Genomic DNA, 23,786 nt, shown 5'->3' on the forward strand with positions numbered 1-23,786 from the left:
GTCCAGTCTTGAAAAGTGAACTTTCCATAGGGAAGGACAGTATCTGACACCACTCAGACGCACACCTGTATTCAGATAGTTAGATCTGGTTTCCATTTGCTGGTCCAGTGTTTTCTCTAAAAACTTTCCCAAAATGTATTAGCTTCTCGATAACCGTTTTTAATTGGAAAAAAAAAAGGGGACGCCCCCAACCTCCAGCTGCAGTATGATCATATAAGTAACATTTAATTAAATTATACCTGGTGTGTATTTGACAAGCATAAAAGAGTTTTTTGCCAGTGACCTGCAATGTTTCCTGAAATTTTTATGGCTTGCTGGTGAACATTTAGCATTTCAAAATACATTACAAAGGAAATTCTAAGAGCCTTAATTATATGATTCCCTTGCCTGCACAGGAAATCATTTCCTTCTAAATATGGTGCTTTATTTGTTCCGATTTCTGAATTCATAGCAAATCTTTCAGCATTTCATTTTTTCTCTGACCCGGGCAATGAACCACTACAGAGGAAAATAGCCCTAAGAACTTGACCACATTGTGCAATGTTCTAATAAAACACAAGAGGGCAGGTTTTGCTTTATTGTAAGCCCAGTTCGGCCATGCTGTTACCCAGGAAGGTCATTGTGCTAATTACATATTCAGAAACACTCAATAACATAACACAGTGAATGAGTAATCAGAGTGTGTGCTCTGGCAGCAAATCTCTGGTCTTTTAATAAAGAAGGGCAAGTTTAAGCCTTTCTATGAGGCATTATTTACAACACAGAGAACAATTATATTTGAGAGACACTGTCATAGTTTTAGCTTATGTTTATAAACCTCGAAAGGAGTCGAAAATGGCTAGAAGAAAAAAGGACCAAATGCAGTCATATTATATCCAAGAAGTCTGATTTGAGTCAATGTGGCAAATAACAAATATGGGTTAAGAGCTTCTACCAAACAGAGACAGTCTTGGCAAAAATATATAGGGCATACAGGCCTTGAATAGGAACCTCCTGTTTTGTGCTTGTTTTGTTTACTTTTAGAAAACTTTAACTTATCCAGTTGCTCACAATTTGGTGTGTTGTTTTCAAGATTTCATTAAACTACCTGCCAAAACATAATTAAAATAAGCAAAGATTATTTTCAGCTTGAACAGCCATTATAGCTAAAGTCAAAGTATCGTGTCATCTTTGGAAAATTACTAAAAAAAAATGTTGGGCACACCAGGCACTGGTTTTGCCAACAAGCTCCTTCCACCGAAACAGGTTTCTAAAACTTCAGATAGTAGAGAGCCCTAACATGACACTGTGAGGCCTCAACTTTCTATCCTGTCCCTATAAATGTTAGGGAGAGGATATGCGCAAGAAGAAAATATGTCTGAAAAGTGTCCCCTTGTATTAGGTTGGATGGAGTAAAATTCCACCTACCATAGGTCCAACTGAAAATCTGGAAGATACACTGTTATTTTACGGTTCAAGTTTTACTTTGAGATTTATTTATTCATCAAAAATATTTATAGAACATTCAGGATAAGCAACGCACTGTAGAAATTAATGGAGTGCAGCCTTGAGTTTTATCATTGCATTGAGGAGAGCAATTATCTCTCATTGGGAGGCGAATTTGTTCTTTTGTGTGCCTGTGTCAGTTACCCACATTTTCTGAGTACTTAAAGTGCTTTGATACACCGGTATTGGAGCTGCGCAGAGAGCTGTACAACCTGGCCTCTAGAAGCTTCAAGTCTAGATGTAGAAGCAAACACGACATAAGCATCACCTCTTTGGCTCTAACTTCCTTCTTCTGGGATCTCCAAAAAGTTGACTGACCTGGAAGGCTTTCCAGGAGGATCAGAGTTACCTGCTGCAGGGGTCCTCCTAGGTCAGTGACTTGAAGAAACCACTGTACCACACTCCCACCCCAAGTTCAGTCGTTAGATTGTGGGGACCTCAGTAGCTATTCTTCACCTGGGAAAAGGCTGCTGTCTCCTTTACCCACCTGTATAATAGAGAGCCAGGAAGTAGCAACTGCTTAGAAACTCAAAAGAAGGTAGAAACATCAGTTTAAGAACTTATTTTCAAAAGTGAAATGACTATTATGCATTTCGTATTTTCAAAAGGTGAAGTAGTAGTTATAATGTATTATATATACTTAATAGACTTACATATAAAAAGATGGGAATTGATGGTCACAAATTAAAACACAATAGCTCCCAACAGATGAATAATAATCTCCAAAACATATTTATTTTTATTTTCCTCTTTAATAAGTTTTCTACTTCTTGTTAATGTGAGATTAAAATTATTCATTAGGATTATCATAATTAATAGTGTTAAATCCTAAGCAAGACACAAATTAATGTCAAAGAATTTTAGAATTTGAAGAGAATTTAATTCACAAAAGAAAGATGTTATTGGATGTTAATAAATGCTAGTTTTATAAAAACATTTCTTTTGAAATCATAATTCATATACATATAATTTTTGTAATACTGAAGATATAAGCATATAAAGTTATCTATTCATTTTCTTCAAGGTTGAATTTTTTTCCCTACCATTGAGAAGCATAGCCCTACAATGCTTGGTGATATTTTCTGAGTTTATTTGCATAATATTCAATGTAAGTGAATACCAACATTTTTATTCTATGAGTTTGTTCTACCTTTAAATTTGTTAAAAAGCATTCATCATCTATTTATTGTAATGCTAGAAAATGTTAGAAAATTTTATTCCTCTTATGTGAACTATAAAATTAGGAAATTATTTCTCTTAGGAAGACATTATTAAATACAATATTTATAAAAAGTTTCAAGCACTATAGATAAAAGTAGCTAAGTATAAATGACTGTTCTTTACTTCTACCTCAGACAGATCTTGCTTTAAACAAATTTTATGAGAATATGATGTGTGAAAAATCTGATATACCTGAAAGATAAGCTAGAGGTGGTTATTTGCTTTATAGAATTATTCATAATAATTCATCTATAGAAAGTAATTTCCCCTGGTGCTTTTAACGTGTAAGTGATTTACATACAGCTTTTCAGAGACATACCTACCATACACAATTATATATTCATTTTAATATATTTCTCACTTGATTTAAAATTTGGATGTAAAAATGTATTCTCCAACAACCATAAGTGGAGAGCATAAACTTTCCAGGACAGAGCATGTTAATGAAGCACTGTTGAATTTTCCATGAATACTGTTAAAGGCAGGAATTGAGACCTGCACCTGTGGCTGTGGCTAAAAAAAGTCCAAGAGGGGCTTCACCCCCAGGAAGGACTCTGGGCTCTCTTGACTCTGCTGGAGCCTACTCGCAAATATGCCTATAGTTTTATGAGACTCACTCGGTTCAGATTGGGCTTTTCCATTTCTCTGGCTGTCGCAGTTTTGTTCCAGGGGGAAACACTGCGTATTTGTGAATCTTGCACACTCTAGGCCCCCCCATCTATAGAAGGCAGCTCCAGGGCGCTCTTAACACCCATTCTTGACAGACACCCATTCCACAGAGAGGGACTTGAAATGAGCAGACTGATGGGCCGCCTTCTAGAACTTTGGCCTCACTCCTGATGCACAGGTACCAGAGATATAAGCCGATTAAATTTGCCTTTAAATCTCAACAACTGTTAACTTCTCAGAAGCAGGGATCATCTTGGTAAGTCTAAACATCTTAGTAAAGACTGCCTCCTTCTTATCTCTCATAATCTGATAATTATTTAGTGGAAAATAACCACTTAATTCTGCATTATTATATTTTGTATGGATGGTTTGCTTTTAAATGGTAAGACTTAATTGATTAGCATTCGTAAGTAACTCTCAGTACATTAATGAATCTAAAGTCAACTCTTAAGAACATGCCAAATGCATTTTATGTGAAAAAATTTTTCCTCTGAGGATACCTAGTAAAGGGATTGGCTCAGGATCAGCCAAATGAGACCTCAGAGCAATGGAACTCGAATCAAATTGTCTCATGTTCAGGACTGTAGCCCCAGTCAGCCTTTCCTGGAAAGAGGGATTCTATCCTTGGTAATAGATTTAAAACAGTGTATTAATCAACTAGAAAGCTCTATAATTTAATCTTTCATCTATTTACTTATCACTATAAGATCCATGTGTATCCAGCTATTGAATTTTATGATATGTCTACTGTTAAGAACTGCAAACTTTTGATAAATTCTTCAAAGTCTAATTTGCAAAAAGAGAACCAAATTATCATTCATTCTCCATCCTACTTGGAAAATAAGGCTGATTTTCATCCTCCAGAGAGTTTTAAAGGCTGAAGAGGAAAATAAGCCCCATGAAGACAATCAGAAAGGCACTAAAAATATAGATGTTTGTAACTAAAAGGGATCTTGGAGACTCATGTAGTAACTGCCATTCCCTAACCCCACCCTGCTACTAATGAAGACACTTGAGCTGAGAGAGATTGAACCATAATCTTGTCCAAGACTCAAATTACACTGACCTGCAAATTACAATAAATCCACTCTATCAATTTTTGTTGGTGCTCTCAACACATGAGGAGGCTTAATCAATATGGGGAATTATTATGGGAGACCACAAATCATCAGCTCTACCTTTGTTTAATGGCAGAGATAGCCTCCAGCACTTTAGCTCGAGTTTGTTACACAAAAAAGCAAACCAGAAACTACAGCTAAGTGTCTTCTGTGGTTGGGATCTTCACCACCAGAGTAGCCGTGCCAAAGATCGCCAACTAAAGGAAGAACAGTGGGGATTAGTTTGTTCATTGTCAGGGTCCCAACTCCAGCTTGGCCAGCCTCTTCTCCGGGCAAGGCGTGAGCACTAGGCTTCTTCTGTGTATCTCTTGCTGCTTAAATGTGTCCCCATTAGCGGTGTGTATCCTTTTCGAAGTCTTCTATACTGAAGGAAAGCCAGCAGCATAAAAAGACCAACCAAAGCCACCAGCATTCCCACAACCACCGAGAGGGTTGTGGTCCAACTTGGAGTTTCTTCAACTGAAACTAAAGCAGAAAAAAAGGTTACGATTGGGATTTTCATCGGCTGAATACTCTTCAAGAAGGAATGAAACAACCCATTTGCATTTCACATGCATTTTTGTTGATAAAGCTAAAACTACAGGGAATGAAATTTATCTTCTCCTTCCTCACCAACTATTTCCCATATCCACAATTGTTTGTCTTGAGAATGTGGGAAATGGCATTCCATTATCTAAATATAGCTTGTTGTATTTAAAATTTTTCTTACAATAAATACTTACGCAGAATAAACTCTCTGAGGAAGTATATAACTACTTTTGTGAGTTAGAAATTCATTTGGAAAAGTATGTTCTAAAATGGTATCTGGAGGACTGCAAAATATACAACCCTCAGGTAGAGAAATTCTGCTGTTATCCCTACCATTTTTATAGGATGATAAATGTGCAAGACAGATCAGACTGGCTATTATAACGAGATATTCAACAGCAGGATCAGATGAAATTTGTACCCATTTAGATCATTATAAATAAAATCTGCATCTTCCACATGATAAACCAATCCTCTACTCAAATATATTTTGTAAGCACTCTTCTACAAAATTAACGGATTTCATTTTTAGTATATGTATAACTATTTGTCATTTCTTTAAAAATTATCTTATCGTTGGCCAGCTGTTCTTAAATTCAGTTTCTCTCAACTGAGTTCTATACCCTACACTTGGCAAAACGTAAGTTTCTCCTTCTAGTTCTTTTCCTCCAATCCCACAGAGGGCTCTGACCCATCCTGATTGGATTCCTCCAAGAGGATTTAAATTTGTCTCCTCCTACTATAGTCCAGCAGCATCTGTTGCCAGTCTCAGCTTTTTAAAACACAGATTTTTATTCTGCTATTTCTTTGTTCAGGAACCAAAAATGATTACCTTTCTTATTATCCAAACTCATGTGCCTAGCTTCTTGTTTTTAATTATTATTTTTTAAACTGTGGTATAATACATATATTTTACCATCATAACCATTTTTTGCTGTACAGTTCTGTGACATGAAGTACATTCACATTGTTGTGTAACTATCACCACTATCCATCCACAGAACTTTTTCATCTTGCAAGACTGAAATGATAACTCACCATTCTTCCATCTCCCTAAATCCTGGTTACCACCATTCTACTTCCTGTCTCTGTGAATGTGACTGCTCTAGGTAACTCACAGAAGTGGAATCATACAGTTTTTGTCCATTCATGACTGTTTATTTAACCTCGCATAATGTCTTCAAGACTCATCTATGTTGTAGCATGTGACAAGATTTCTGACTAATACTGCATTGTATGGATACACCACATTTTGTGCATCCTTTCATCCATTAATGGTCACTTGAGTAGCTTCCACCTTTTATCTATTGTGAATCATGCTGCTATGAACAGAGGTGTACACGTATCTGTCTGAGTACTTGCTTTCAACTCACTGGGGTATATACCCAGAAGTGGAATTGCTAGATCGTATGATAAATCTACGTTTAATTTTTTGAGGAACTGCCATACTGTTTTCCACAGAAGCTATACCATTTTACATTCTGACCAGCAGTGAACAGGGGTTCCAATCCTCGTCAACACTTGCTATTTCCTGCGTTTTTGATAGTCTCCATCCTAAAGGACATAAAGTGGTATCTCTTGTGGTTTCTGCCTAGCTATTAAGGCCCTTGATAACAGATCCAACTTTAATTCACAGGAATCTTCTACCTAAGCCTTCTACTACAACCAGGCTTCCTTCTCACAGTCCTCTCGATATAGACTACATCTGCCTTTTGCAGTTCTGTTCCCTGCCCTTCTCCAGTCTAAAATGTTCCCTTTTTCCTCCTCACCTACCTATGATCTACCATCTCTTTGAACCTAGATCAAGACTTACCTCCCTTCCCAAATCCCTCACTCCCATCTCCAACTTTCAGTTACAGTTATGTCTCCCCAGATAGAATTGTAAATTTCTTTGTCAAACCAATAAATGAATATGAATTTGTATTTTCTAGTGGGTTACTGCATTCTGGGCATATTTAGACTCTCAGTCTATACCTATTAATTGGCTGACTTCAGAGGAGGTAGAAATATGGTCAAAATGCACATTGCAAACTTTTTTATTATTATTATGTTCAATCCCAGAGAAAAGAAAAAGGAGTTTCAAAGAGAGATTCTCAGCTGCCAAAGACATGAAACTTCAGTAAGGAGAATAAGCAGCATTAGTTGCAGAACTAGAAGGAAAAGCAGAGGACAGATTCCAGGGTCTGAAAGACTCTAAAGTCACGCAGAGAGAGAGATGTGAGCTCAAAAATTGTTTTGATTACTTTGTAGGCTGAAATTAAGATGAAATAGACACAAATGGGGAAAAGCCACCAGCAGGTGGACTGTGTGTTTTTCAGCTTCTTGACAAATGAAGATATTTTTTATTGTTTTATCTTTCCTTTCTCAACCTGTTATATGACTTTTGTTAAATGAGGTATAAGTGACATACAACATCGTATTAGTTTCAGGTGTACAACATGACTTACTATTTGTATATATTTCAAACTAAGATTTTTTAAATAGCATGTGGAGCTATATTGGGACATGGGCAAATTAAAAAAAAAAAAGTGTGTGTGCCCCTATATACACGTATCAAAATATCCTTCCATATTTTGAACCAAGTGGGAAAAGCTAATAAAAAATCTACAATTTAAAATGACTTTAAAAGCATTAAATTTATAAAACACACACATGAAGTCCCATGCAGCCCCATCTGTTAACAGCTCATATCAATGTCACAAACTTGGCAGGGGTCGGATGGGCTAATTGGAAAACAACTCGTCTAGCTACAAAATAATGCAGAGGTATAAAACAAACAACAGCCTATCTTTCTTCAAAATTTTCATAGCAAATTCATCATAAATTTTAGCATTAACTTTTTTAAAATACAGAATTATATTATTACTTATCTCCATTACTAAAGTTTTTGGCCTCCACTTGAACTTTGCACTGGAGACAAGTGCTGCACTTGCCTCACGCTAAATCCAGCCTTGCCTCCAAACAATGATCTCTAAGTGCTGTAAGTCCTTTTCCTCAGGGGACTAGTGCATTTTCACTTTAGTGGTTAGACAGTTCCAACCACTGGGCCAGTTTTCAATTTATTCAGATAGAATTGTGAAATCAAGTGTGGGAGTAGATACCGTGTTTCCCTGAAAATAAGACCTAGCTGGACCATCAGCTCTTATGCGTCTTTTGGAGCAAAAGTTAATATAAGACTCGGTCTTATTTTAATATAAGACTGGGTCTTTAGAATAGAATAAAATAGATTAGAATAGAATACCTGGTATAATATAGTACTATAACACTGGGTATAATATAGTGTAATGTAATACAATATAATACAATACAATATAATATAATATAATGCCAGGTCTTACATTAATTTTTGCTCCAAAAGACTCATTAGAGCTAATGGTCCAGCTAGGTCTTATTTTCACGGAAACACAGTACTTCCTCTGTGGAATAAAGTCTCTTAACAACTTTCAGTTTTCTGAAACAGTCAGCCAATAGCTCCCTTTCTGATGTTTAATTGGTAGTTTAAAGGCTCATTTTGCTAAATACATACATTCTAGAAAACTGCCAATAAATGAGACATGAATACTTCAATTTAAGGGCTTGGTTTACATTTAGAGAGACAGAGCGCGAGAGAGAAGAAAGCTCCTTTAAAAGATGAATGATTCACCCATTTAGAAGTTGTATTAGTTACCTGGCAGATCAATGGCATAGCTGTAGCCAAGTTGGTCTGTGGTTAAAAAGAATTCCTCATTAGTCACCGGAGGGAAGAAAGGAACCATGTTATACATCCGATTGTGACCAATAGGTGCCAGCTCCTGCGGCCAGGCATCCGCAGAAGGATTAAATCTTTTCATCCACTCATCAAAAATTGCATCGGTAAAGGAATGAAGGACCTGAAAGGCAGTTGAACATGATGTTTAATGTTTATTGGATTATTTCAATTAGATTAATCTAACTGGAGCTTTCTCTAACATGGAAGTGGGCTCTTCTTGACATGAGGAACTTCTGTATACCCAGTCTAACCTTAACATACCTACTGGCATTTTTAATTAAGTTTCCAAGGATGTATGATGTGTCTCTCCAAACAGGATTATAAACCCCTTTGTCAAGTGAACAAATGAAAGTTCTGTCATAGATTTAACATTGGCTTGGGAATATTTGAGGCCTCCAACAAGTGCAGGCTAATTATTAAGTTCAGGAAGAAAGGTAAGTATGACAAGATACATATTCTAGTCAATTTTCAGATGCTTTGGCTTTAACAGGAGAGAAAAAAGAGGTTGTATTTACCAGTATTACAATACAAATGGACAGTTAAAAAAAGAAAATATCCAAAATGTGTTTTCAAGTTTTTCTCACCAGGAATATCCTTCTGTGTACTCATTTTACAACACTGTCATTTGAATTTTCAGTCTTATGCCAGCAAAATAAAGTCTAAATTGTTTGTAATGTGCATAGTACTTATTTTTATTTTCTCACAGAAGCTGCTAAAGTCCTTTTCAAATCATTACATGTTTTAAAATATTAACAACACAATTTCACATGTATAGCCCCCAATTTCACAACAAGATATAAATCTGAGAGTTCAGCTCAGGCTTTTTCCTTGATCATTTGAGTTCCTCTTTAATCCTAGACTCAAGTTCAAGGAGCTCAGAGACACTGTCTGCTTTTCTTGCCCTCTCTGTCCCCAGCACCTGTCACTCCAGGGCCTATCACATGGGAACAGGTAGATACTTATTTCAACACTTATTAATGAATTCACTCATTCATTCACCACTATTCCTTATACCCCAAATACCGCACTGGTCAAATTATGCTCTGATTTGTTATTTATTTGTCTACTTCCACTAATAAGGCCCTAACACCTAAACATCAGAGATAAGGTCTTTTTACCTTTGAAGCCTCAAGCTTAGCATGTAACCTGGACAGAGTCGATGCTTCATAAGTATCTGTTGGCTGATGGGGGTGCCATGCAAAGCAGTTTTATTTTTGTATACAATTTATCCAAACAGGCCCTTTTTCTAGCTGATAATGTTTCTTCAATCTGCAAAGTTGTGCCTTCTGTTTTCTGGCATCAGAGGCTTTTAAAGACAAACTCAGTGGTCCCTTGACCTGAGACATCTCCCCTGATTGCTCTGAGTCTGAATTCTTTGCTTTTTGCACTTCTTGACCCCTTTAATTGTATCGCTCTTCTGGTTTATATTACAGTTGTTTACTGAATAAAGAACATTTTCATAGCTTACCTGAGGTTCCTTATAGTCACTTGCCTCTGCTCAGGCAACAGTGAAAGTTTCCTCCCTCTAGTTTCTCCAGTGGCTGCTTTCAGGATAGTAACAGGAATCTAGTGATTTACCAAAGGGAGTTTTTTGTCCTGAATGGATTTTTAAAGTTTACAGCAGAGACAATCATCTCAAAAACCAAGGGGAGATAGTGGGAGGGTAAAGGGGTCAAATATATGGTGAGGGAAAAAGAACTGACTCTGGGTGGTGAATACACAATATGATATATAGATGATGTATTATAGAAATGTACATTTGAAACCTATGTAATTTTACTAATCATTGTCACCCCAATAAATTTTAATTAAAAAAAAAAATCAAATGATAAGACCTGGGCTTTCAGAGGGATAAAAGAGTTTTGAATTCTAAAGTCTTGGCTTTGAGTAACAAAATTTAAGCTCCAAAGAGATTAAAGGCATAGTTTACTGCAAAAGCAGCAACTTTGAAAGAATACTTGATAGTGCAAGTAAGTGATCAATGTTTCCCACAAGGAGAGTTTTTAAAACCCATGTTTGAGAAGGGTCATCAGCCCTGGAGAAAGCATTTGTTGTTGGTGTATGTCCCTGAAAAAGGTATCACATGTCCTATATCCTGGCAACTCCTGGTAAGGTTAGAAGGTTCCCAGAGAGGGAAGGTGTGCTTCTTCCTCCAGGTGTGTCCTGGGGAGCCTGCCAGCCTCACATGGATGTTTGGCCTCACAGGTGGAGTACAAGCAGTAGAGGTAGAATGTCTAAGGATGGCAAGCCCTGTTGATTGCTTACCCAATATCCAGTCTCCTCTTTTTCCTCAGTAACTTTCTTTGTATTTTGAGATTTAACTGGAAGTCATTAGCCAGGACTTCTAGGGAAGCTCTTTAAAGGTGGCTGCTTCAGCTTAAAAGTGTTGCCTTTTCCCTTTACATTTGTCCTTGCTGCTTTCTGGAACATGGATAGCATGGCTAGAGCTGCAGCAACCATCTTAACAGCCAACAAGCAAAGGTAAGAAAAGAAGCCGCTCACCAAGGACAGTAGAGCAAAAAGACAGGAGTGTCCTTGATCATACTATACCAGTGTGGGCTGTCTGCCACAGGAGTTCTTTCACATAAAGAGAAAAATAAACCTCTTTTTTGTTTAAGCTCCTGTAATTTGGGTTTTCTGCTCTAAGCAGCTGAACTAACCCTAAGTGATACACGGGGAAAGTATCTAGGGCCATACAGAATGAATTTTCCAAAGAAGGCCACACAACATTTCTTGAACTTTTAGATACTGTCTGAATTCAAGTCAGAGATCAAATTGTGACTAGAAAAAGGCAAGAGACTCTCAGGACATAGAAAGGTCCAGATTCAGAACTGCCAGAGGCAAATAACTTTTGGAAAGCATCCGAATTCATCCAGTGCAAAGTACAAATAACTAAAGAGAGGACAAGACTCTAAAACAATTCGTAGTTTGGAGGAATAAAAGGACAGGGGGAAGTACTAAGAAAAGATTATAGTTCTCAGAAGGGCTATAAAACATTATACAGTAAATGCTCTGGTAGGAACTCTATACAGAGTATCCAATTTACAGATGGTATTTTAAAAAAGAAAGGCTAGTGTGTGCCAAGAATATGCAAAGAATGCAATAAACAAAATGCTGGCAGCAATAATGTATCCACAGGCTAGAAAGAAAAGTAGTGCAACCTATAGAATAGGTGTTTTTGTTAAAGTTGTGAGCATTGTCCCTAAACAAGATACTTTGAATTGCTCTTGAGAAACTAATAATAACTTTGTTAGACACAAGATGAAAATGAGCTTAGTTAATATCTCTAAAGGCCAAACGTAATTTGAGGGTATTAAATAAATTCAAAAGTAAAGTAGAAGTATCCTGTTGTTGCCTTATATCTGCTACAGAGATACATGATTATAGTTTGGTATTTAAAATACATATATTTAATAAGTAAATGTGGCATTTTGAAAACATGAATACTTACTCATGATATAACCAATGCACTATTTTTTCAAAAGCCAAGCAAAATTATTCAGCCCTGCCCTTCACCAATTAGTGTTAATTCCTATTAACATGATCTAACAGGACTATGTTTCCTCAGGACTACATTTCCTCAGCTATAATGAAAGCAATTGTGAAGGGATTAAATTAATAATTGTCTAAATTGACAAAAGGCAAAACTGCAGCTGGAGACATGACATGGGGAAATTTTTGAGTAGGCAACTTTTCTTATGCTCTCTGCTGGGCCACTTCCTAGCTCACATGACCTTGTACTCATTCCTTAGCCCCCTGAACTTTATTTTCCCCATATGTAAAATAAGGAGAGGAATTTGTCATAAAAAATTTTGTGAAGTTAAAAGATTGTGTTTGCAGGACATCTACTATAGGGATACATTAATAGATGCTTTAAAATATCCTAACAAAAATTTATTGAGCCTTTACTTAAGCGTCAGTCACTGTTCTACTGATTGGGTATGAGGTCAATGATAAGCTAGTAAAAACTGGAAAACACATTGTTAGATGAACACAGTATCAGTTTTTCAAACAAGTGAACTATCAGGGGAAAAAAGGATGTTATCTCGTTACATAAGGAACAGATACTTTCACTAATTCTGTTATTAAACTAGGTTTTTTTTCCTTCCCGGAAGTCATTATCCTACATAAACAGATCACAGAAAGAGAAATGCAAATGGTTCTTTAAATATATTAAAAGATGCTGAACTCCATTTATAAAAAGAAGTAAAAATTAAACTCACTGAAATATCATTTTTACCTATCAAATTGGTAAACATGAAAAAGTGAAATAATACACTGTATTAATGAGAAAGAATTGTTACTCTGCTACATAGCTTGTAGCAGGGAAAAATCATTCAAAATTCTAAAGGACAATTTGACAAAATCTATCAAAATTTCAAATGCATTTCTTTAACCTTTGACCCGGTGATTCTATTCTCTCAACTTACCCTACACGTTCACTGATTGCAGCATTGCTTATAAAGCAAAAGGTTATAAACCACCTAAATGCCCATCCATAGAAGACTAGTTTAAAATTTCAGGATAAATCCATACTATAGAATACCATACAACCCTTAGAAAGAGGAATAAGAAAGCCCTTTATAAACTGATATGGAGTGATTTCGAATAAGTAAAAAATAAAGAAATAACGAGACCACAAATTCACAGAAGTGTCTACAGTATGCCACCATTTGGATAAAAAAGTGGTGGCATACATGTGCTTGTATATTTATAAAATATATCTGGAAGAATAGAGAAAATAATAGTGGATAGGTGGGAGTTAGTAGTGAATAGAAACTTCATAATATCTGGCTTGCAAAGCCTAAAATACTTGTTATCTGGCCATTCAGAGCAAAATGTTGCCAAGCCATGAACATTTAGTGGGCTTCCTCAAAAGGAGGAGACAAGACATAGTAGTCTTCGAGACAGGATGCTGAAAACCATATTATTAGCATCACCACTATTCCCTGTAGAAAGAGAGAAAGATTTGGGGTATAATTCTCAATTTGTCAAAGGATTCTGATGTTCTACTCATAATATTTTGGAGTACTGGATAAGGAGTACTGTGACATTTTTCCTTATGAATATGCATTGTGTGTATAAATTATGCAGTTGAAAATGTATGTTTTTAATAAAAACTTACTTAGAGATATATAGAAAAGATAAATAGAGGTATAGTTACACAGCAGAGAAATGCGTGGCACAAGCTGATGGCTCAGAGGACAGCCAGAAGATTATGTGACATATCACGTTAGCACCACAGAACCAGGCAGGCACGCCACAGAAGAGAAAGGTGCCTGTGGAGACCTAACAGGGAAGCCCTCTGCTTTGTTAGAGGCTGAGCCCAATAATCCACATGTCTGACAACCCCTTCATTTGTTGCTACCACACCAATGTGAAGGGAGAAACAGTTTTTAAAAAGAAGAACAGCTCCACCAACTGTTCCCATCTCAGGATTTCTTACAGCTCACTCTTACCATGCATTTCTCTATCTGGGAGTCCAGAAAGCTCCCTCAGCCTTCACACCACCAGGCCAGCTGAGAGTCCACGGGACCTATACCCTTACCCTCCCTCTTCATAGCTTCTTGTTTTGTACTCTTGGTGGAGTAAAAATAATAATCATCTTTGAAGTATCTCTCACTTCGTGATTGTCAGCAACTCGCCTTAGGGCACAACTGCTTGCTACGGAGAATGAGACGAACCTTCATTAAAGGTTCAGAAAGTCAAATGCCACACAGTTCTCTAATTCTTTCCCACCAACTACTATAAAACACATTGATATTTTTATAACATTTGTGTTGTACTTGACCGTCTCTTGACTAGCTTCCTAATACCCTGATTTATTATGAGTTGCTCTAATAAGCACATCACTTCCCCAACACCAGATGGGACCTGTGACCCTCACTTTGTAGTGGGGAACAGAGGCTCCACGTAATTCGATGAGGCTCCCCGGACTGCACGTCAGGACTGATTTGACTTGTAATCCTGCGCTCTTTTGACTGTGTCCTGGCCTCCCAGAAGTCCAGAAAAATAAACTGTCGTAAACTGGTGGTCTCAGGATGCACTGTGCTACAGAATGAGTTGTGTCCCTTGCTCCCAAATTCATATGTTGACACCTTAATCCCTAAGGTGATTTTATTTGGAGATGGGGACCTATAAAGATGTAATTAAGGTTAAACGAGATCATAAAGGTGACAGCATTAGTGTTCTTAGAAGAAGACACCAGGGAGAGCTCATGCCCTCTTTCTGTCTGCCATGTAAAGACACAGCAAGAAGGCAGCATTCTGCAATAGGAAGAGTACTTTCACCAGGAACCAAATCAACAAGCACCTTGACCTTAGGTTTCCCAGCCTCCAGAACTGTAAGATATAAATTTCTGTTGTTTAGGCCCCCCTGTTTGTGCTATTTTGTTATGGCCGCCTAAACAGACTAAAGCACACTGTTAAAAATTAACATTAAGGTGAGGAAAATTCTGGGGAAAAAATATATATAGTGTTTGTTTACTATGGTACACAATCTAAACTGGATAATAATATAAACTCAAAATACTGAAAAAATAAAAAAGGACCAGTGGTGAAATTTCTTCTTGTGACTGCTCTGAAACCATCTATCCAAGACATAGTACCCTGAAGACAGTGTTAAAATAGTGGATAGTGAGTTAAGTGTCTGTAAAACAGAGACATTTTGGGGTTTCAGTAGCTGAACTACAAATGTTTATACTGTCTAAAGCCAACTGTGATGAGCTGTACGTGGGGGTTGGGGTGGGGGGAGGAGCACTTGACACCCAGGAGCTGCCTGGTACTATCACTGAGGTCTTGGTCTTCTCTCATTGGACATAAACAATTTCATGGAATATCAACATCAGACAAGGTCACTCTGACGGATGGATCAGGACAAAAACAACACAGCTCCATAATCACGTGTGAGCACAGACAAAACAAGAACATTGCCCAAGTCACAAAATGCCTAACATGGAACATTAGCTCTTTGGGACCAATACAAGGGACTGCCATTGCTTTGAAAGTTAGGGTCTGTCTTCCTAGAGAAAGGATTACTGTGACACTCAATCATAGAATTACCCCTGCTTCGTGATAGCATCCAATCCAGACCAAAACTGTGCTACTTTAAACCCTCCCAAATTCATCGAGCACAAGCCCAAATCCTTCCAGTCTTTTCTGATGCCTGAGACACTCCACAGCTCCCTACTCTGTCCCTGCACCAAGCAGTAAACCTTTCATGTTCCACTACAGGTGTATTCCTAGTGGTCTTGGGCTGGAGGGCACTGACTGAGGGCACCTGGGATAATGTGGCCCTGACTTTCCCTTCTCCCATGTTGGTTGTCTCAACAGAGCCCCTTGGTGAACATATTTTTTAAACTAGTAAAGCTTGGAGTCTAATATTTACAATCCTGTTGTCATGATCCCTTCTGTTTATCCTTTTGTTTTAAAATGAGATGGAAATAAGGCTCAAATATACCAAGAGAGTTTGAATTTTCAAGAACTGTGAGGCTCCTACATAGTCATAGCAACTCTCCCCACTGGGTGTTAACCAAGTAAGCAACATCAAATGTGAGGTTTTGTATTCATTGAAAGCATGGTCATTTTTGTCTGTCTAGCACCCATCCTCCACTCATCTCTCTCTTCTGACTAACAGGACTTATTTCCTCCTGCACAGAAGTCACTAAAGGTGGTGTGTGGGGGTGGGAGTGGGGGATTCACAAGCTTCTACAATGGGGATGAACATGTGACCTTTGTCTGGCCAATCAGAAGACCTCATTCCCCTTGCCATAGTGATTGGTTCAGGGAAGGCAGGTAACCAGGCCTGGCCAATCCTGGGGCTCTTCTCCTGCTGCAATGGAAACATGACTTCTTTATGCCACATGCTAAGCTGGTAGCATATGTGACTGCTTAGGGACATCCCACCTACCACATAGAGAGAAGCCATCTAAGAAGACAGAGACAAAGAGCAGACATCATGTGAGACTCGAGAGTCAGCGATGCCTGAATCCAGCGATGCCTGAATTTTCCAGTTATTTTAAGCCAAAAAGTTAAATTTTTTTTACCCTAAATGAGTTTGAGTTGAATCTCTGTTCATTTGCAAACAAAAGTGATAGGACCAAATATATCTTCAAGTTTGCAAACTGACTCAGCCCAATTTGTCCAGTCAGCACTACCAGGCTGTTTTACATATCAGAAGCCTCCTGCAGTTGGGGGTGGGTAGTGACCATATGTCCTCTCATCTCAAGTAAAGTTGTTGCTAAGTGGTGTGTAACCAGGAAAGCAAGTATAAGACCAAATTCCGGTGAACCTACAAGCACTTATTAGCAAATAGACACAGAAGGAGTGAAAGAACCTGTTCTTGTACCCCCAGGGAAGGCCACACTCTCCTCTGACTAGTGTCTTCAGGGCAGATTCACTCCGATGTGGACACAACCGTATTGTGACAACAGGAGGAGCTGATTTTGAATCGGAATCTTTTGTGAAGTGAGGGGGCCAGGACCAAACACCAAGCAGAAGTTTGGACTTCATGTGCTGCTTCAAAGATGCCAGATTGCTGGGCTTCATGCCAGGCTCACCACGTGTGCAAAGTCCTAGTAACCCACCTCTTATCTTCAACACCACTCATTTCACCAATTAAAAATCATTTATCATTACGCTAATTTATGATATACTTTATGCTAAATTATGATATAATATCATTATGCTAATTGATGAATTCAACTGTGGACTGTAAACCCTTATCTAGGGTCATTCCAAAGTTAACCATCTCCAAAGCACAAGGTTCTGATGAGGGGACTGCAAATGCTATCTACTCACTCCTATGATGCAGATTCAATTAATTCACATACACACACATCCCATTGATCACACAGAGAATAACACACATGCCAAACGTTAACCTTATGGAAAAGAAAATAAATCCAACATATTATCTAGAAAATTTTTCATCCATTCTGAGTCTTTGAACCTACCACAAAAATGGGATCATTGGCGGCAGAATGCGGCAAAGCATTTGTCCCGTTCAGGAAGGAATGAACCAAATTATGAAGGCTCACCACTTGAGAGTCCAGGGTCCCGTCTGCTTTATCAAACCCTTCCAGGGCATTCCTGAGAGAGATCAGTATGTCAACAACAATAGTCACAGATTGACAAAGGTCTTTTTATTTGTTCCAGCCTAAATAATAGTCTTCTCATTTGAAACTGGGTAAGGAAATGGGAAGCTCTGTCATGGCTCATTAACTAAGAACTAGCCCTGACCTTTAATGATGATCTTCTATAAGGGGAGGGGATTCTTAATCAGTGTTACTTCTGCACCTGCTCAGCTGGATTGTATCTCTTTTGTGTACTGTATCACAATTTTTCAGCTTCGTATCTGTCTCCCATGACAGACCATGAACTCCTAGAGGGCGGTTTTCTTCAGATTTTTATTTCTAAGTTTCAATACCATGCCCAGCACACGGGCTATGATCAATAAATATTTTTTGAATTAGCACATAACCTTATATTCCTATTTCTCAACTAAATCAACCTACAGCCTGACTGTAATATAGTCAACATCCTAAACATATCCCCAAATTCCCCTTTTCTTTTTCCCCCCTCCCCATTTTCAGGAAATTCTAATTTTCCATACCCTAACCCAATAATCCTCAAATTTAAGAATACAGCAGAATCATTAGGAAAAAAAACCTCGTAATTCATGTCCCACTTCTAGAGTTTCTGATTCAGTAGATGTAGGCTGGGTCCTAAAAATTTGTAATTCTAACCAACCCCTAAGTGATGCCAATTACAGTTGTCTGGGCATCACACTTTGAGAACCACTCCCTTAAATCTATATGCAATGCAACCTGTGTCAACAGCATTTTTATCACAATGAAAAACTAATGCATGTTTCTTTTCAAGACAATTTTAAATGTTGCCCTTTACCTCACCTATGACCCGACTCTAAGGGCTGTGTCCAACCCCAATACAGATCCCGAACCCCGTTGTACTTAGTACAACCTCTGCATTTAGGGTTAGTTTATCCTACTCGTGGCCCCAAATAATCCATCAGTTGTATAATTCACAAACAGATAAGAGAGAAAGAATCCAGTTTTGGAGAAGACCAGGAGTCTATCACCATTTCTTTTTGGAGTCCCATCACCTTTGTTTAAAATCTTATTTATATCCATACATATTTCTCTTAATTCTTAAAGTCTTTTTAGAGGGAGAGAATTATCAGCTGGCCTTTTTAATTTCAAGCATTGCAATGTAGTTGCTGTGTTGTAATTTGAGTTGCATTTAGTCTGTAATACTCCTCTGAGACCTCAGACCCTAATATTAAGATCTATGGCTGACAAAATTTTTTAAAAAGACAGAAAAGTAAAAGAAAGAGCATGAGAAAATATTTTTTGAATCCTAAATTTAAAGAGGTACCTTGGTTCTGAACACTGTACCTACATATGTGCAGAAATTAGAAATACAAAATATGGTTATAAACAGCTGAGTTAGGAGAGATTAAAACTTCTCTGTTAATTATCGCGCATGGACGATGACTTCCTCATTCACACTGATCCCTTGTTATTCTCTCTTATCAAAAGGCTTAGCTTTGTAAATGTCTCCCAACACCTGGATTTCCTTCTAGTTCATTATGAAAGTTCCTGCCTAGCAGAGCTCAGAGCACCAACCTGAAGCTGAAGGTAGAGTTCTGGAAGAAAGGAGGATTGTCAAACTCCTCGAGAGACAGACAGTCTTGTACGTCTTTTGGGGTTGGCAATTTCTCGCCGTTTCTTCCCACTTGATTTCTTCTCAACACGCCTTCATAGGTTCCATTACACAGGGTGACCTCACGGTTGTAATCATCTAAGCTAAGATTTGAAGGGGATTAAAAATATATGTCTTAATGTGTAGATAGTATCATAACTTGGGGCCAAGAAAACCAATCAGAGTCATACTCGTGATAAAATTTATTACAGTTACCTTACAGGTCAAAAATATGTGGTCAAAGTACTACCTCCAAAAGTAATTATGGATTAAAGAGTTTCAAAATCATAGATGCAAAACTATGACATATGACTAAATATGCATAACAATTACCACTGTACAGACAGTAAGAGGATTTACAGGCAAGATGGTGACTCCTATTATGTGCATTGAATCTTGAGTAACGGAAGACAAAATACAGTGACCCATATTCTACTGAGCTAAGCCAGTTTGGGCAGAAGGGCCTATGTAAAACTAGGAAAGCATTTTAGGAAAATTGAAGGCAAATGGAGGCAATCAGAGTGAAAACAGGTAAAACAATACGGAGTGGAGATATTAGGACAAATGCTGTATTAGAAAATGTTCTAAGGCTGTGGGGATGGTTATGTAGTAAACATGGAGGCTGAGAAAATCCCATGCCCATAAAAGATTATATTCTATATGCCTACTGTGGCCTGAAACTCCACCATCAGAGCATTATTTCATTGGTAGAGATAAAACTTTAAAGCTGTTTCTGTGTGTTTTAATGGGGTAGGTGTAGTACCGGGCATGTGAGAATAGAATCAGCACACACATGAGGATGAAAGAGGCCAGTGCCTAAAACTAGGCAAAGAAAAAAGATCTCCAAGGCAGCCTTTCCCAAGTGTGTTCAAGTGAGACGAATTGTGAAATAAAGGTGCCAGGGTCAGATAAGTTTAGGCCCCTCTTGAAGAATAATAATATGTTTACATAAGAAATGACCTGAGTGCTTCTAAAAAAATAAATACATAGATAAACTTTTAAACTCAGCATCCCCTAAGTGTATTTGATCATAGCAATCTCTTTTCACATACCACATAGTAATACCACAAGGCACTATAAGAAATGGGGCTTTAGGGAATTATGCTAAGTCACGTACAAAGCACTTGTTAGGTCTCTATGTAGTGTGGAGCTGTCCGAGGACTGTAGGAAAAGCTTAGGATGTAGACGGTGGGATCCTAGCTAGCTAGGCCTAGACCTCTGAAAACACACACGTGCCCACCCTCAGGTGTGTGACGATGAAGCTCTGTGCTGTGGAGTAGTCAAAAGACATAGGACTGGGGACCTAGAACAGTCAGGTTAAAAACAGGATTTTGGAGGAAACAGATGAATAAAGGAAGGCAAAGGAGCTTCTTGGGGAATCTTTTTCTGAGACATGTGCCACGAAAGAGAAACACATTCAAGGAATCGCTGAGGATAGAATTCTTCACTGGCGGTGGGCTGCCCACCTGCTTCTGTGTCCTTCCGTACTTAGCATTCTCCCACGGCCCCATCCCCTATTCCTCTCAACTGCCAGCATGCTGGGGTTCAGCCATACCACACTGCTTTTCTAGCTTCATATATACAATGTTCCCTCCACCTAGGACATACTCAACACCCTCCCCTACCTGGTTGAGGTCTGTGCCCCTTTAAAGGTTCAGAATAATTGTCTCCACCTCTTAGAGCCTTTCCCTGACTCTCTGCTTGGCTTTACACATACATCTATCATGATACGTCTCAGGTTGTATTATGATTTGTTTACAAGCAATCTACCTTTGTAAATATAAAATGATATTCAAAAGGGAAGCTATAATATATTCATCCTTATATTCCCAACACTATTACACTGTTTAGAATATGACTGGGGCTTACCCAATGTTGGCTGAATGCAGGAACTACTAATTTCAAAATAGGTGATCTCAAAATGACGACCAAGTATATTCAACTCACAGATGTGATTTTCATACCTCTCTTCTTTTAGTAAAGGGCTTAGAATTTTTAAAAATCCCATCTCCCCCAGAAAAATCATTTTCGGAAACATGGAAACAGAACTCAACATGCATTAGAAACAGAAATGTAAAGCAACTCTCCATCAATCAAACATAAGAAAATAAGGTCTCTGGATTTCTATTCCAGGTACAGGTGTGATTACCTATCACAGATAATTCCCCAGCTGGAGAATCTTGAGTTCTGACTAATCAGAGTCGGATCATCTTGTCTTGCTGCCCCAAGCAGTTGGTCTGTACACACGTCACACTCATTCCTCCCCGTGGCAAAGTTCCAGTAGGGCAAAGCAAAGGACTCATTGCCAATAAGTCGCTAAAAGCAAAAGGCATGCCTAGTCATTTCATTCGTGCCATCAGATACAACATGAAAGCATACAAAGCAAACACTGACATGGGTCTTCACCAAATGTATGGCAAAATGTAAAGAGCCAAAGGTATAGTTTTCACCGACCTGGAGATCTCTTTCCAGCCACAACAAATGGTACCGGTGCCAGGTGACAAAGGCGGGTCCTTGGTGTGAGAAATCAATGGCCTTATATGGGCGCCCTGGTCCTAAAACAATTGGGAAACTAATTAGACATCACAGAATAGAGTTTTTTCAATGTTAAACCTTACCTGAGATGTATTTGCAAAGTCAATATGTCAACAGTGTTTATTAAAAAGAAAAAAAGAAGAAGAAGAAGTAGTTTTGGTCATTTATCTCTTTGAAAGCAACATCAACAATAAAACAATTTCAGAAGCAACTATCACTTTTAGGATAATTTTCCTTCATCTCTTGACATTTTGATTGTCAGCAGAAACCCAGAGAAATTCAGATCATTTTCAGAATTAAGAGCCCCTGTTATATATTTAATTTTAAGCAATATTTCATTAAGATGAAATCAAACTATCTAAACGAACAGATCATTAAGACCTAACTGAAATGTATTTTTAAAAGACATTTTTCTAACCTATTCCTTACAAGCTCACACATTTATAAGGGAGAGCTTAATTAAGAATAAAGCAACTTCTACTGCACTTAATTCTAATTCAGCATTTATATAACCAAAAAGAACTTTCATGGATTTTGCCTCAGCCATCAATCAGTTTCAACTACTAGCTGACAACCATGGTCACCGAGACTAGAAGAGAGAAAAATACATTCAAACCAATTTGGCTGGCCACTGGAACTGCCAATTTTAGTGGAAAGCTTTGGGCAATTTAATGACCTCCTTACTGCCTATTTCATCCTTCTTCCCCCTTTCATAACAGCTTTTGATGGTTATGTAGAAACTTTAGCTAACTTTAGTTCTTTTTCAAAGTACCTATAATAACTTCAGAGAGCTGAACAGACATGAATATAAATTTAATTCCTAGATACGACCAGAAACTGTAGTTTTCTTTTCCTCTTGAGAGAGTAGCCTTTCATAAAGCAAAAATTCTTTAGAGTCATGACAGGAAAGCTATAAAGGTTTATAGCTAGAAGTGCCTCCTTATCTATCAACAAAGAAAGACAGATGCTTACCTGAGAGGCAAGTTTTTAAAAGACTCACACTGAGGAAAGAACTGCTGTCGCTGTTGTGGGACTGCCCTTTTAAAATGTTTCAATCCAGAACAAAGTTTAAAGTTCTCAAAACAAATTGATGAGGGAGAATAATATTGTATGTCAACTGCAATTGAATTTTTTTTAATTAAAAAAAAATAACAAGTTTAAAAACAATGATGAGGGAGAATCAAGTGACGGGAACCCAGACATAAATACAAAGAGAGACCATTCTAAATGCAAATGGACTATTTGAAGTGAGCTTGATGTTCTCATTCACCCTGACTCCCCCAAGGAGCCCCCAACATAGAGGGAATTTCAGGGATAGCCAAGGGTTCAGAACTGCACTGAGCAGAATCTGGACAGGAGTCAAGACCTCTGAGAATAAACATTTCCATCAGGGCTTCACCCTGACTGAAAAATAACTGAGGACAAAGCTGGACCTACTAGATTAATGAAGTTCCTAATAGACAACCCCCTCCCCCCATTTGAAGTCCTACCAGGCCCCAATTTGGGGGCATTTAGAAGGGCAGGCCACCATTTTCTCAAGCATCAGACGTCACTGTGATTTCCAAGGGCAAAGCCAGGATGAATTCTACATTGCGGTGGCTCAGCTTATGCCTTTTCCAACAAAACAACTCCCAAACAACCCTGAGGATCCCAGCAGGGATAGGCACCATAAACGATGACCTGAAAGACTAAAGAGTAGTACCTGTGAGTTTCACGAGGTACGCACTTCCAACACAAACACTCTAACTCTGCCCAAAGAAA

General features: G+C 38.1%; 1 protein-coding gene across 1 annotated transcript in view; it reads right to left on the reverse strand.

The window, feature by feature from the left end:
- Positions 1-829: 829 nt before the first annotated feature.
- The window catches only part of DCT (dopachrome tautomerase), a 31,500-nt gene continuing 8,543 nt past the window's right edge, over positions 830-23,786 (reverse strand). The window contains exons 3-8 of the mRNA XM_033105204.1: positions 21,945-22,045; positions 21,640-21,806; positions 19,415-19,594; positions 17,723-17,858; positions 8,689-8,890; positions 830-4,958 (exon numbers count right to left, since the gene is read on the reverse strand). Of these exons, the coding sequence (XP_032961095.1) occupies positions 4,780-4,958; positions 8,689-8,890; positions 17,723-17,858; positions 19,415-19,594; positions 21,640-21,806; positions 21,945-22,045 (965 nt within the window). The 3' untranslated portion in view covers positions 830-4,779. The remainder of the gene's footprint in view (positions 4,959-8,688; positions 8,891-17,722; positions 17,859-19,414; positions 19,595-21,639; positions 21,807-21,944; positions 22,046-23,786) is intronic.

The sequence above is a fragment of the Rhinolophus ferrumequinum genome, chromosome 4 (assembly GCF_004115265.2).
Source record: "Rhinolophus ferrumequinum isolate MPI-CBG mRhiFer1 chromosome 4, mRhiFer1_v1.p, whole genome shotgun sequence".
Classification (NCBI taxonomy): Eukaryota; Metazoa; Chordata; class Mammalia; order Chiroptera; family Rhinolophidae; genus Rhinolophus; species Rhinolophus ferrumequinum.